General features: G+C 50.6%; 1 protein-coding gene across 2 annotated transcripts in view; it reads left to right on the top strand.

Moving 5' to 3' along the window:
- The window catches only part of Abcc6 (ATP binding cassette subfamily C member 6), a 55,422-nt gene that overhangs the window by 7,007 nt on the left and 34,948 nt on the right, over positions 1-13,467 (top strand). For both annotated transcript variants that reach the window (XM_029479113.1, XM_021169207.2), the window contains exons 3-10: positions 2,270-2,395; positions 2,700-2,828; positions 5,686-5,811; positions 6,881-6,942; positions 7,905-8,036; positions 8,907-9,086; positions 10,455-10,632; positions 12,279-12,440. In XM_029479113.1, the coding sequence (XP_029334973.1) occupies positions 2,270-2,395; positions 2,700-2,828; positions 5,686-5,811; positions 6,881-6,942; positions 7,905-8,036; positions 8,907-9,086; positions 10,455-10,632; positions 12,279-12,440 (1,095 nt within the window). The remainder of the gene's footprint in view (positions 1-2,269; positions 2,396-2,699; positions 2,829-5,685; positions 5,812-6,880; positions 6,943-7,904; positions 8,037-8,906; positions 9,087-10,454; positions 10,633-12,278; positions 12,441-13,467) is intronic.

The raw sequence follows: 13,467 nt of genomic DNA, 5'->3' as shown, positions 1-13,467 counted from the left end.
CTGAAGGCTTGTCCTTTGTGACTCCTGCCCTTCTGCAGGGCACTTAAGCTGCTCCGGTTTGTCCTCAGCTTTCACTTTTTATTTTGGAAGCAACAAATCACTTTTACCTCAGGGGGGAAAAATCTAATTTTATCATACACACGCCTTCCTTATCCAAAGCTAATATTCGTCCTTTAACCTTCCTTACCCAGAACATATCCTCACTTAGATTCCCTCTCACAGCTTCTTCTCTTCTGCATAATGGTTTTCTTTTTTATTGCTTTATTTCTCTTATTAATATCATAACTAGAGCAGCATAAGACATTTAATACCTTACTAAAAGGAGGGTGGATCTAAATTGCATTTGTGACATAATGTAACAAATTAAGATTACCTACTTATACTTTTTACTTTGTTAGGGTTTTTTGTTTGTTTGTTTGTTTGTTTTTGTTTTTGAGACAGACATGTAGCTCATGTGGCCCAGGCTGGTCTGAAAGTTGCTAGGCAGCTCAGGCTGATATTCAATTTCTGCTGTCTGCCTCCACCTCTCCACTGATACTGCAGTCAAACCACCCCCACCCCGACACCCCCCAACCCCAACCCCCACCCCAACACTTCCACATTGTTAAACTCTAAGGGTCTTGCTTGTTGTGGGTCTCAGGAGGACTTTATTGTTGCTTAAACTTTTTAAAGGCTTTCTTTTAAAGCCATGCCAGGGGAGGCTGTACAGAGTGGGTGTTGAAAGAATTCACCAAAAAGACAGAAGCAGAGAGCTAATAGCTGTGCCACTGCACTGTGGCGCAGCTGTAGCTGGCTGGCCTCGAAAAGTATCTGCAGAGAGGCATTCCAGGGCATGCTTTAATCAGGGACTGTCTACTTCTTTTAAAGCCAGACGGTGGTGGCACATGCTTTTAATCCCAGCACTTGGGAGGCAGAGGCAGGTGGATCTGTGAGTTCAAGGCCAGTTTAATGTCTTTTCTGTAAAGTCTGAGCGTAAAATTTGTTGTTAAGCATGCAGTTCAGTGGGGAGTTGGGAGGGACAGAAGATGTCCCGTGATGGGTCTGTCTGTGAATGGGTGTTCCTATGAGATGTCCTCTGTGGCAAACAGATCATCCTGCTCTACCATAGAAGAACTGGGGTGCCTCTCTCTAGGGACATCCCTCCTACACAAGCCAAACTGTCTACAGCCATCAGGACAATTTACAGCCAGTGGCCAAATTATCCAGATGAGTGGTCCGGGTTCACACAAGGAAAGGAGAGATTCCACTTACTGGATGAGAGAGGCAGAAGATCTAGCAGGGGCAGTCTCAGGATGGAACAGGACAGCAAGCCTTAAGAGGACTCCCACAGTGTGTGCAGATTAGCCTAGGAAGAGCTGCTGCCACCGGACAGCCATACTTCATGCAGGGAGTCAGGAACTGGAAGATAGCCAGACGTGGGCAGTGGTTGTGTACGCCTTTAATTCAGCACTGGGGAGGCAGAGGCAATGGATCTCTGAGTTCAAGACCAGCCTGGTCTACAGATGGAGTTCCAGGACAGCCAGGGTTACATAGAGAACTCCTGTGTCAAAAACAAACAAACAAACAAAAACCAAGAACTGGAAGACAAAAAAGAGAAGCATGCCTGGAAGTCTGGCCAGGAATACGACCACTTGGGCTCAACTGCTGTCAGTCATGCCATGTCAGTCAGGAGAAAGGTCCCCATATAGACCACCAAAATACCATGCCAGGGGAGGCTGTACAGATGTGGGTGTTGAAAGAATTCACCAAAAAGACAGAAGCAGAGAGCTAATAGCTGCACCACTGCACTGTGGTGCAGTTGTAGCTGGCTGGCCTTGGAAAGTATCCGCAGAGAGGCATTCCAGGGCATGCTTTAATCAGGGACTGCCTACTGGGGCAGTCAGGTGGGTTTCAATATCACCTTCCCAAGAGCAATTGAAACTGGGGCTTGTGTTTAGCAATGATCTGGCATTTAGGCAGCATGGATCTCCTGCCTCGAGGCAGAACCAGTCCAGCAGGACCAGTCATCCTACAGGGGATTCCATAGGAAACTTCTTCACCTAGTATCCCTCACTTCACACCCTAACTCACCCTAACGCATGCACTTCCAGCTTCTTCTGTGGCCTGGGAAACACTGGACCAACTCAAGCTACTGAAGAGCATTTTGACATGAAGAGTTGAAGATCAGGATGGTCTTAGTGCCTCCCAAGCAGGGACGACAATGACAGAGCCCCCATCAGGCATTGCACATGTCTTCTCCAGTCTGCCTTCACTTTTGTTTTCCCTCCAGGTGCTGGGCTTGGCCCTCATCCTTATGTATACCTTCAACGTGGCCGTGCCTCTGTGGAGGATCCACCAGGGCGTGCCCCAGGCCCCAGAGCTTCTCATTCACCCTACTGTGTGGCTCACCACCATGGTAACTGCTGCCTCTGCAAGAGCCTGGCTTGCTCCCAATAGCTGCTTTCCTGTAGCTGTGGGAGTGCGAGGGAGGTGGGAGCCTCCCCTTCTACCCTCCATCCCTTCTACCCTCCATCCCTTCTACCCTCCATCCCTTCTACCCTCCATCCCTTCTACCCTCCATCCCTTCTACCCTCCANTTCTACCCTCCATCCCTTCTACCCTCCATCCCTTCTACCCTCCATCCCTTCTACCCTCCATCCCTTCTACCCTCCATCCCTTCTACCCTCCATCCTTTCTACCCTCCATCCTTTCTTATCCAGAGCTTTGCCACCTTTCTGATCCACATGGAGAGAAGGAAGGGAGTCCGGGCATCCGGGGTGCTGTTTGGGTACTGGCTGCTCTGCTGCATCTTGCCAGGAATCAACGCTGTGCAGCAGGTCTCTGCAGGGGTGAGTGCAACCTGGGAAAATCTATGTGGCGGAGTCAGACCTCTTTCCTGCCCCCAGTTCCACACATAACGCCCTCCCCCATAAGCACCGCCAATCCCACGTACTTTGTTTCGTTTTGAACTGATACATGATTATTACACCCACTTGTAGGGTGCAGGATGCTTAGTATGTGCTGTGTGCATCTGCGGATGTGCACGGCTATGTGTGCAGAGGCCAGAGGAGGATGCGCTGTGTCTAGATCTACCACCCTCTCTGCCTTATTCTCTTGTGTCAGTGTCCCTGAATGAACCTGGAGCTAGACTGGCAGCCAGCAAGCCGAGCTTATCCTGTCTCTCTACTCCAAGGGATTGGAGCCACTCCTACATTTTTATGTAGTTGCTGGGAATTTAAACTTGCAGGCTCATGCTTTTTTGGCAAGCACGGCTGAGACATCTCCCAGCCCCTGCAGTGTGATATTTTCATGCATGGGTAAACTAAATAATAATCAAATAAGGGCAGTTAGCCACCCGGGCAGCTCTGATTTCTTTGTGATTAGAACATTCAGAATCAGGCTGGAGAGATGGCTCAGAGGTTAAGAGCACTGGTTGCTCTCCCAGAGGTCCTGAGTTCAATTCCCAGCTACCACATTGTGGCTCATAACCACCTATAATGAGATCTGGTGCCCTCTCATACAGACATACACACATGCAGAACACTGTATACATAATAAATAAATACAGCTTAAAAAACATTCAAAATCCTTTCTCCCAGCTCTTTTGAAATAGTTCAATGTTGTAATTTTTTCAGGACAGTGTCTCATATAGCCCATGCTAGCCTCAAATTCACTCTGTAGAGGAGGGCGATATTGAACTTCTGATCTTCCCTGCCTCAGCCTCCTGCTTGTGAGATTACAGGTACCCCTATGCCTGGCATTGTAGTATTGTTAATGACAGCTGCCCTCCTGGATGACGGGACTCCAGTGTTCTTTTTACACAGGAGGTTGACAGGTCCTTGCCCTTCCTGCCTGCATCCCTCATTTTCCAGTAAGACCCCTTCCACTTTCTGCTTCTAGAAGGCAGTTTCCCTAGAGTCCCCCTGCGAGTGAGGTCATGCCATGGCTATCTTTCTGGGCCTGCCTTATTCCACACTATGTAACGACCAGCATCCACATTGTCAAAAGGACATAGTTTAGCAACACAGATTTCCAGGATCTTACATCCCCACGTGGACACACTCCTCTCACACCCTGGACACATCAGAGTGTTTCTCCCCCTGCTCCCCTGCTCACTCCGGCCCAAAGATTTTTATTTATTTATTAAATGTAAGTACACTGTAGCTATCTACAGTGAGACACACCAGAAGAGGGCATCAGATTTCATTATGGATGGTTATGAGCCACCATGTGGTTGCTGGGAATTGAACTCAGGACCTTAGGAAGAGCAGTCAGTGATCTTAACCACTGAGCCATCTCTCCATCTCTCCAGCTCCCAGAGTATTTCATTCATGTATCGTGGGACACAGAAGAACAGACACTTGCACATGTCCACACATGCATCCATATACACCACACACATGCATCCTATACACACACACACCCCATACATATACATCCTACACACAGGCATGGGTATCCACAGACATTGACACATTGCACGCTTGCACAGGCCACTCCACAGGTGTGTGAACACACACCTAACACACTTACACATGGTATATTGCTCTCTTCTTCACACTGTCGCCCTCCCTCATGTTCCCATGCCTCTGTATTTATTTCAAACATCTGTAATAATGTCTGATGACTAGAAAGCCTTCCTCACTACTTCCTTCTTCCGTTCCTCCCTCCCTTTCTGTGCTTTACCCATTCCTTCCTTCATTTCCAATAGAGACAGTGGTAAAATGGCAGTGTGGGGAGGGAGGGCCTTGGAGAGTTCGGATCCAGCTGAGTACCATCTGAAAAACAAAGACAACACACCCAGAACACAGGCTAGAGGAGGTGGTTCTCACCTGACCGACCTTCCTGCATGCAGGAAGAGCATCGGGAGTCCAGGCTAGCCCAGACTACAGTGTGAGACCAATCTCTAAGACAAAAACCCAGTGGGGATCCGGGCACGCTGGACCTTGTGAGGTTGCGGAGAACCCTGTGCAGAGTTGACATTAACAAAATCAGCTAACGGGGAAGAGAATAGGAGGTCGGGGCTAGCCTTAGCCACTGTCCTGTTGCTGTGAAGAGACCAAGACGACTCTTATTTAAAAAGAAAACATTGCACTGTAGGCTGCCTTACAGTTTCAGAGGTTTGGTCCATTATCATCATGGTAGGGAGCTTGGTGACAGGCAGGCAGATGTGTTGCTGAAAAAGGAGCTGAGAGTTCATCCTGACCCATGGGCAGAGACACAGAGAGACCCTGAGTTTGGCATGGGCTTTTGAACCCTCAGCCCACCCCCAGTGACAAACTTCCTCCAATAAGATCACGCTTTTTAATCCTTCGAATCCTTTTAAATAATCCCATTCCCTGATGACTAAGCATTCACATATGTGAGTCCATGGGGTGGGGGTGGGGGGGTGGGGGGCCATTCTTGTTCAAACCACCACAGGGCTGGAAAGGAGAACGGAAGAAAACCCAGCGCTGCTTTGTGGTATTGTCCTGGGGACTGTCACTCATGCAGAAAGTCTGGAAAGTCTGATATATGGCAGTAACATGTCATGAGCCAGGATGACCAGGAATGCTAGGACCAGGCTTTCGTGCACCAGGGCTTGGTTCCCATCTAGAAATTGTTCCAAGCCTCAGGAACTATGTCCAGCCTCAACGCAGATCCCTGGGGCCCCTTCACTTTCTCACCACCACTCTTGGGCTCAGTGGGGCTTCTCTGTCCCCACAGAACTTCCGTCAGGAGCCCCTCCACCACCTGGCCACCTACCTGTGCTTGTCCCTGGTGGTGGCTGAGCTGGTGCTGTCCTGTCTGGTGGACCAGCCACCCTTCTTCTCGGAAGACTCCCAGCAATTGGTAAGCCAATCCTGGCGTCCTCTAACCCCAGACCCTTCCAATGCCAGCAACAGCACGTGACCAAAGTGTGTTGGCCTAGAACACAAGTGTTTTCCTGTTGTTATTCATTCAGCCCTTTAGCAAAATCTGAACCACACAGCCCAGCATGGGAGCATCTTTGATGCCAGCTCTAGGAAGGTAGGAGGACTGCAGACTCACATCATTCTTATGACTGGTGGATTGGTTACTGTCTCATCATTGTGACAAAGTATCTGTCAACTGAAGGTGGTGCTTATCTTGACTCACACTTGCAGAGATTGTCAGTCCCTCGTGATATGGGGGAAGCTCAGTTTGGGGGGGCATGGATTCGTGTGGAGGGAATTCCTCACACTAAAGGGGGCCAAACAGGAAGCTCTAGCCCCCAACACTCCCTCCCTCTAAAACTCACACACACACACACCACACACACACATATACACACACATACACACACATATACACACACACAAACACACACACATACACACACATACACACACACACACACACATTCACACACACATACACACACACACATACACACACACATACACACACACACATACACACACACATACACACACACAAACACACACACATACACACACACATACACACACACATTCACACACACATACACACACACACATACACACACACACATACACACACTCCATCACTGAGCCCCGTTAGCTCATCTTCATAACATGGTCCTTGCTTTGAGTTGTTGTTGTTGTTGTTTTGTGTTGTTTTTGAGGTACGCTCTCATATTGAAGCCCAGAGTGGCCTGGTATTCACTAGTTAAGCCCAGGCTAGCCTTGAACCCACAGCAATCTTCCTACCTCCAGAGAGCTGGGATTATAGGCATGAGCTACTGCCACATCCGGCTGTTTGAGAACTTCTTGGTCTCAGTCAAGTCTTCTTCTGAGCAACTCTTGCCCTGAGTTATCAACTCCATTAGCCCATAGCCCTTTTTGTCACATCTGGTTCCCCCTGGACGACAGGTAGACACTGTCACATCTGCTTCCCCCTGGCCTTTTGTCTTTTCCAGAATCCGTGCCCAGAGGCCGAGGCCTCCTTTCCCTCCAAGGCCATGTTCTGGTGGGCCTCTGGGTGAGTGAGGTGTAGGGCTGAGGTGGGGTCCCCTGACTGGCGTTATGCTCTCTCTTGGCTTGTCAGCCCTACCCATCCCCACAGCATTCCCTCCTGGCCTTACCCACGCCTCCTTTGCCCAGCTAGGAGCTGCTTTCCAGAGTATTCCTCTCAATCTGTCCCAGTTCACTCCTCAGAGAAAGATGTGACCTTGAACTCTGGCTCTTCCTCTTAGTGGACTTGTTAGGCACTGGAGCCTCAGTCTTGCCCTCTGTAAAATGGGGGCAATTCTACCTCTATCAAATAGAATATACTCAGCGTGTTCATAGCAGGTACGGAATAAAATCACACCTATTACGCAGCCTCTGTTACTTAATGTGTTAAATAAGCACCTACTGCACGCTAAGCCCCAGGAGTGAGATTGAAAAGGCCAAGTCTGTCTCCTAGGGGATCCCAGGCTGGAGGAGAGAGTGAGTGCCTCAACCCTGCTCCCAACCACAGTCACCCATCAGCTGTGCTGTTTTGTGTCCTACTGGAATGTCACCCAGACTCTGTCCCGTTGCTCACCAGTACCCCCAGGCAATTAACCATTTACAGAGTGGTCTATTGCTTGCTTGCCCTCATTTGCTGCCTCACGAGGACACTTGGCAGGACCTAGAGAGACAACCAGCACCCAACAAGAGCTTCCCCTTCGAGTTGTTGGAAAGATCAAAGATCTGAAACAACTTTTGGACCCTGAACTTCTGACTCCACAGAGGGTCTGTTCCCCTCTTATGCCAGTTGTCCTTTAAGTATTCAGTCATTTTTATGTCCCAGGTCTTTAAAAGGGGTCTTTTAAAAGTAGCTGGGTTCCCCCAGGGGTGGCTACTGCCTTCAGGACCCAGCAGAGGTGGCTTCCCAGGGGTCACGCAGCTACCTGCAGGGAGCAAGATGGGGTGTGGAGACAGCGGGAGGAGCTTGCTCTGGTGATCCCTCTTCCACAGACTGCTATGGAGGGGCTACAAAAAGCTGCTGGGGCCGAAAGACCTCTGGTCACTTGGGAGAGAAAACTCTTCAGAAGAACTCGTTTCCCAGCTGGAAAGAGAATGGAGGAGAAGCTGCAATGGGCTGCCAGGGTGAGTGGGGGGTGGGCTGGAGCTCAAGAGGGATCCTGGCAAAGGACACTCAGCAGCAGCTGGCTTCTAGAGCACTCATCAGCTGGCCTCTAGAGCACCCAGCAGCTGGCCTCTAGAACATTCATCAGCTGGCCTCTAGAACATTCATCAGCTGGCCTCTAGAACATTCATCAGCTGGCCTCTAGAACGTTCATCAGCTGGCTTCTAGAGCACCCAGCAGCTGGCCTCTAGAGCATTTATCAGCTGGCCTCTAGAGCATTCAGCAGCAAATGGCCTCTAGAACACTCATCTGCTAGCCTTTAGAGCATTCATCATTAGCTGGCCTCTGGGGCATTCAGCAGCAGCTGGCCTCTAGAACACTCAGCAGCTGGCCTCTAGAGCATTCTGCAGCAGCTGGCCTCTAGAGCACTCATCATCAGCTGGCCTCTAGAGCATTCAGCAGCAGCTAGCCTCTAGAACACTCGTCAGCTGGCCTTTAGAGCATTTACCATTAGCTGGCCTCTGGGGCATTCAGCAGCAGTAGCTGGCCTCTAGAGCACCCAGCAGCTGGCCTCTAGAGCACTTATCATCAGCTGGCCTCTAGAGCACTTATCATCAGCTGGCCTCTAGAGCACTTATCATCAGCTGGCCTCTAGAGCACCCAGCAGCTGGCCTCTAGAGCACTTATCATCAGCTGGCCTCTAGAGCACTTATCATCAGCTGGCCTCTAGAGCATTCAGCAACTGGCCTCTAGGGCACTCGTCAGCTGGTCAACCAGGGCAACAGAGTAACCTTGTCTCAAAACAACAATAATAAATGACCAGAATTTGTTGGTCTGCTACAGCCATTGAATATAACTTGGGCCCCGTGCCCATGTTTCCTCTCTTCCAGGCACAAAGGGCACAGTAGTGTGGGGGTCCCCGAGGCAGAGGCCTTCCTGCAGCCAGAGAGGAGCCAGCGGGGCCCACTGCTCAGGGCTATCTGGCGTGTGTTCCGGTCCACCTTCCTGCTGGGGACCCTCAGCCTGGTCATTAGTGATGCCTTCAGGTTTGCTGTTCCCAAGCTCCTCAGGTAGGCCCTGGCTCTGGCTGAGGTATCTCAGTGGCATCCTGGGAGGAAAAATTCTACCTCTGTGTTTACATCAGGGACTTGGGACCACAGCACATGTACAATAAGTCTGCGGAGGTGGGGGACATGTGGCAGAAGAAAGTGACTGATCCCAGGAGGGCAGAGGGCTGTATCAGTTAAGGTTTGCTGCTAAACTATCGTCCCCAAGGTTAGAGCTTAAAGTCACAGGCATTCACTCACTCAGCTGGTCAGGATGTATGGATGGGCAGTTTGGGCTGGATCCCACTGGATGGGCCCACTCAAGTGTTTGTGGCTGGTGGCTGAGTAGGCCAGAGATGTATGAAATGGTCTCACCGAGGCTTTGCTCCATGCAATTTCCATCTCTAAGAGACTAGGGCAGGACTGTTCAAGTACTACTGGACATGGCCGGGGAGACAGGACAAAATCACACATACACAGACACACAGACACACAGAGACATACACACACACACACACACACACACACAGATACACAGACGCAGATACACAGACACACACAGACATATACACACAGACACACAGGCACAGACACAGACACACAGACACACACAGACATACACACACACACAGAGACATATACACAGATACACAGACGCAGATACACAGACACACAGGCACAGGCACAGGCACAGACACAGAGACACACACAGACATACACACACAGACAAACATACATAGACACAGACATACACACAGACACACAGACATACACACAGACAAACATACATAGACACAGACATACACACACAGACACACAGACACACACACACACACACACACACACACACACACATACAGCAAAGCCTGGCAGTGAGGAGCTGTCATCCTTACTCAAGAGGTTAAAGGAGGAAGATTGCAAGTTCCAGGTCAGCCTGGGCTACATCATGGGCTCTAGGCCTGCCTACATCACTTACTAAATGGAAAGTAAAGCCAGGCCTGGCGTTGGGATTTGTGATGACAGCACCCAAGAGCCTGGAGTAGCAGGGTCACAGCTTGAGACATGAAGCACAGAATGAGTCCTAGCCCCAATTAGAGCCAAACCAGGGCTTCAGCTTGTGTCGGTTCAGTGGGCAAGTGTTTGTCAACCAAGCTCTGGGTTGGATCCCTAGCACCTAACGTGCCCGTATCCTATCAGAAACTCAAGCTCATGGTATGCATAGTGAGTCTGAAGCCAACCTGAGCTACACGACCTCCATCCCCTCCATCCTGTTTCAAAAAGAAAAAAAAAGTCACATGGAAAAGAAACATGGACAGAGTAGAGGTCATCACCCCGATGGCCCTGCACCCAGATGGCTTAGGCCTCACTACTGTCCCTCTTCCTGCATCCTAGTCTGTTTCTGGAGTTCATGGGTGACCGCAACTCCTCGGCGTGGACAGGCTGGCTCCTAGCTGTGCTGATGTTCTCCGCAGCCTGCCTACAGACGTTGTTTGAACAGCAGCACATGTACAGAGCCAAGGTCCTGCAGATGAGGCTGCGAACAGCAATCACTGGCCTGGTGTACAGAAAGGTGAGCGCCAGGGGTGGGAGTGTGAGCATCCATACAGTCCAGTCTCCTGTCCTCCTACCTCCTCGGTTAACGCTCTGTGATCTGGCCCTGAGACTTCTCCAACCATATCTCTTCCATCTGTCATCCCTTCGCTGGCTCTTGTCCCATAGTGAGAACTCTGAGTGATGTCTGTTCACTGCTGCAAAGACAGTGGCTCCTGGGGCTCAAGGAGAACAAATTGTTACTACAATGATCAGGGTCAGAGCCTGGCCCTGGGCCCTAAAAAAGCTGGGCTGGGTACCTTCTCCAATCAGTTCATTAAACAATTAAGGGACAGTGACTTCCCCCTAAGTCTTTCTCTAGAATCTTGACTGAGAATAAGAGATATGTGTAGCTATGCAGTTCTGGCTGGGGGTGACCCCAACCATCTGTCTCTGGCAAGTTGTTAAGACACTATGAGATCTCTCCCAAGACAAGTTCCTCTCTGGCACCCGGCTTCAGTCTTTTCCTTCTCCCAGCGTGGGGCTCCTGGGGAAATGGCAGTTTCCAGGTATCCATTGTTTCTCTAGCCTGTCTGGGCAGAGGAGGGACACAGGATAATCTGCAGTCCCGCCAGGATGCTTACATCCCTTGTGAGTCTCCAAGGCTTTGAGCTCAAGAGGAAACACAGCCTGCCCTGCAAGGCAGCCTTTGATCCTCAGAAGAGGGCTGACGTAACCTGACCCCCAGGGAGACGCCTTCTTGGCTCTTAGCATGGCTGCCGTTGAAATGAACTATAAACATCTTTGAGCTCTGCTTCTGTCACTCAAACTCCAGCTGTGCCAACAAGCCTGGCTGCAGTGAAGTTCTCAGGAGGCAGCAGGGGTGGGAAGTCCCCGTGGGTGGGGCTGCAGCTGGCCCTCTGTGAAGACTTGCAGAGTGGCGAGTTCTACACCTTGGATCACACTAACTCTCACACAGCACAGAGCAGGCAGGAAGAGCCAGTGTTCCTCACGCTGTGGGTCCTGAGACCTCAGTAGCTGGCAGATCAGAAGCCACTGGAGAAAGGCACTGGAGGCAGCAATGGTCAGGAAGGTCAGGCTGGGAGAATCTAACAACCTGTCCTGTCTGTGCCGAGCCTTAGGGGTCCTGAATTCCTGGCCTATGGGTCTCTGGCTCTGACTCTGACTCAGGGCAAGTTGCTTTGCTTCTCCATGCCTCAGTTTCCTTAGCTGTAAAATAGGGTCCACATTGATCCTGGAATCACTTTTCACTTCTTAACAGCTGATCCATGCAATGTACCCACAGGCCTAGTTGCACTCCCCAGAGTGGCCCCAGCATCTGGGTGAGAGAGCTCAGTACAGTGTAGCCTGCATCTGCCCCTGACATCTGAGGAGAGGAGGCTGCTCTCAGCACAGACATGGGTATCCCTAGCACAGGGGGCAAATGAGCCCAGATCACCCGGGTCTAGCTTTCTTTAATTTTTACTTACAGTGTCCCCCCAGATCCTTACAGTGTCCCCCCAGATCCTTACTGTGTCCCCCCAGATCCCTATGCCCAACCCTGGGAGTTAGCTTGGGAAAGTTTACAGGTTCACTGCATAGGTGGTAAACTGAGGCTGGGCCTGCACTCAGTGCCCACTCCCATTCCTCCCTCCTCACATGTCCCTCCTCCTCACACCGGCCCAGGTCCTGGTCCTCTCCAGTGGTTCCAGAAAGTCCAGCGCAGCAGGGGACGTGGTCAACCTGGTGTCGGTGGACATCCAGCGGCTGGCCGAGAGCATCATCTACCTCAACGGGCTGTGGCTGCTCTTCCTGTGGATCTTTGTGTGCTTTGTCTACCTGTGGCAGGTGTGGATCTGGGCCTCTGTATCCTCCTATTCCTCCTCCTCTCCCTCCTCCTCCTATTCCTCCTCCTCTCCTTCCTCTTCCTCTCCCTCCTCCCCTTGCTCCTCCTCCTCTTCCTTCTCTTCCTCCCCTCCCTCCTCCTCCTCCCTAAACCCAGTCTCCATCTGCAAGTTGATACAAAGTGAAGAGTCTTAGAGTGACCTCGGCTCAGGTTCAAGCCCAGGCTAGCCCCCTCCAGCCCTGAGTTCTTTCTCTTTCTCGAAATGCTGATGATAATGTGGATGAGTTCACTTTGGGGTTTCAGTTTGGTTCAGGTTGGGGTTTGGGTTTTTTGAGGCAAGACCTTGTGTAACCCTGGCTAGCCTCAAACTCATGATGTAGCTGAGGCTAGCCTTGAGCTTCTATCCTCCTGCCTCCACCTTTGTAAGTGCCCGATTACAGGCGTGTGCCCACCCAGATAGGATTCTTACTATTAGCAATTTTCAGTGGGTTCTCGGGGAACTCAGTAGGCGAATCCGTTATGTTTTGGAGTGACTGGTGCCGCTGAACCATGCTCACCAACACAAGGTGAAACATAGTGCCAGGGAAGAATTGCTGCCACGTGCAGAAAGCACAGTGCCATGGCATCAGCTGGGAAACCTTTTCTTCCTTTTGCTTCATGATACAAAAGCATCTGCTATTATTACTATTATTGTTATTATTATTATTATTGGCTCTGGCTGTGCATGGACTGCTGCCTGGGTTTAAATCTTGCTCTTACCATTTACTTGCTGTTAAATGTCACACTACTAACTCACCCTCCCTGTGCTACAATTCCTTAGTTCTAAGAACAGAGGATAATTAAAAGCAGGCTCCTGGTTCTACATGGGTGAGACCCAGAGAAGCTGACAGAGTTTATGCAGCCTCTGTCTGATAGGCTGCTATCATAGGAGAGAGGCAGCCTCTGTCTGATGGGCAGCCTCTGCCTGATGGGCAGCCTCTGTCTGATGGGCAGCCTCTGCCTGATGGGCAGCCTCTGTCTGATGGGCAG

Source organism: Mus caroli, chromosome 7, assembly GCF_900094665.2.
Source record: "Mus caroli chromosome 7, CAROLI_EIJ_v1.1, whole genome shotgun sequence".
Taxonomy (NCBI): Eukaryota; Metazoa; Chordata; class Mammalia; order Rodentia; family Muridae; genus Mus; species Mus caroli.
Note: the sequence above shows the minus strand (reverse complement) of the source record. Positions and strands in the feature narration are given on the sequence as shown.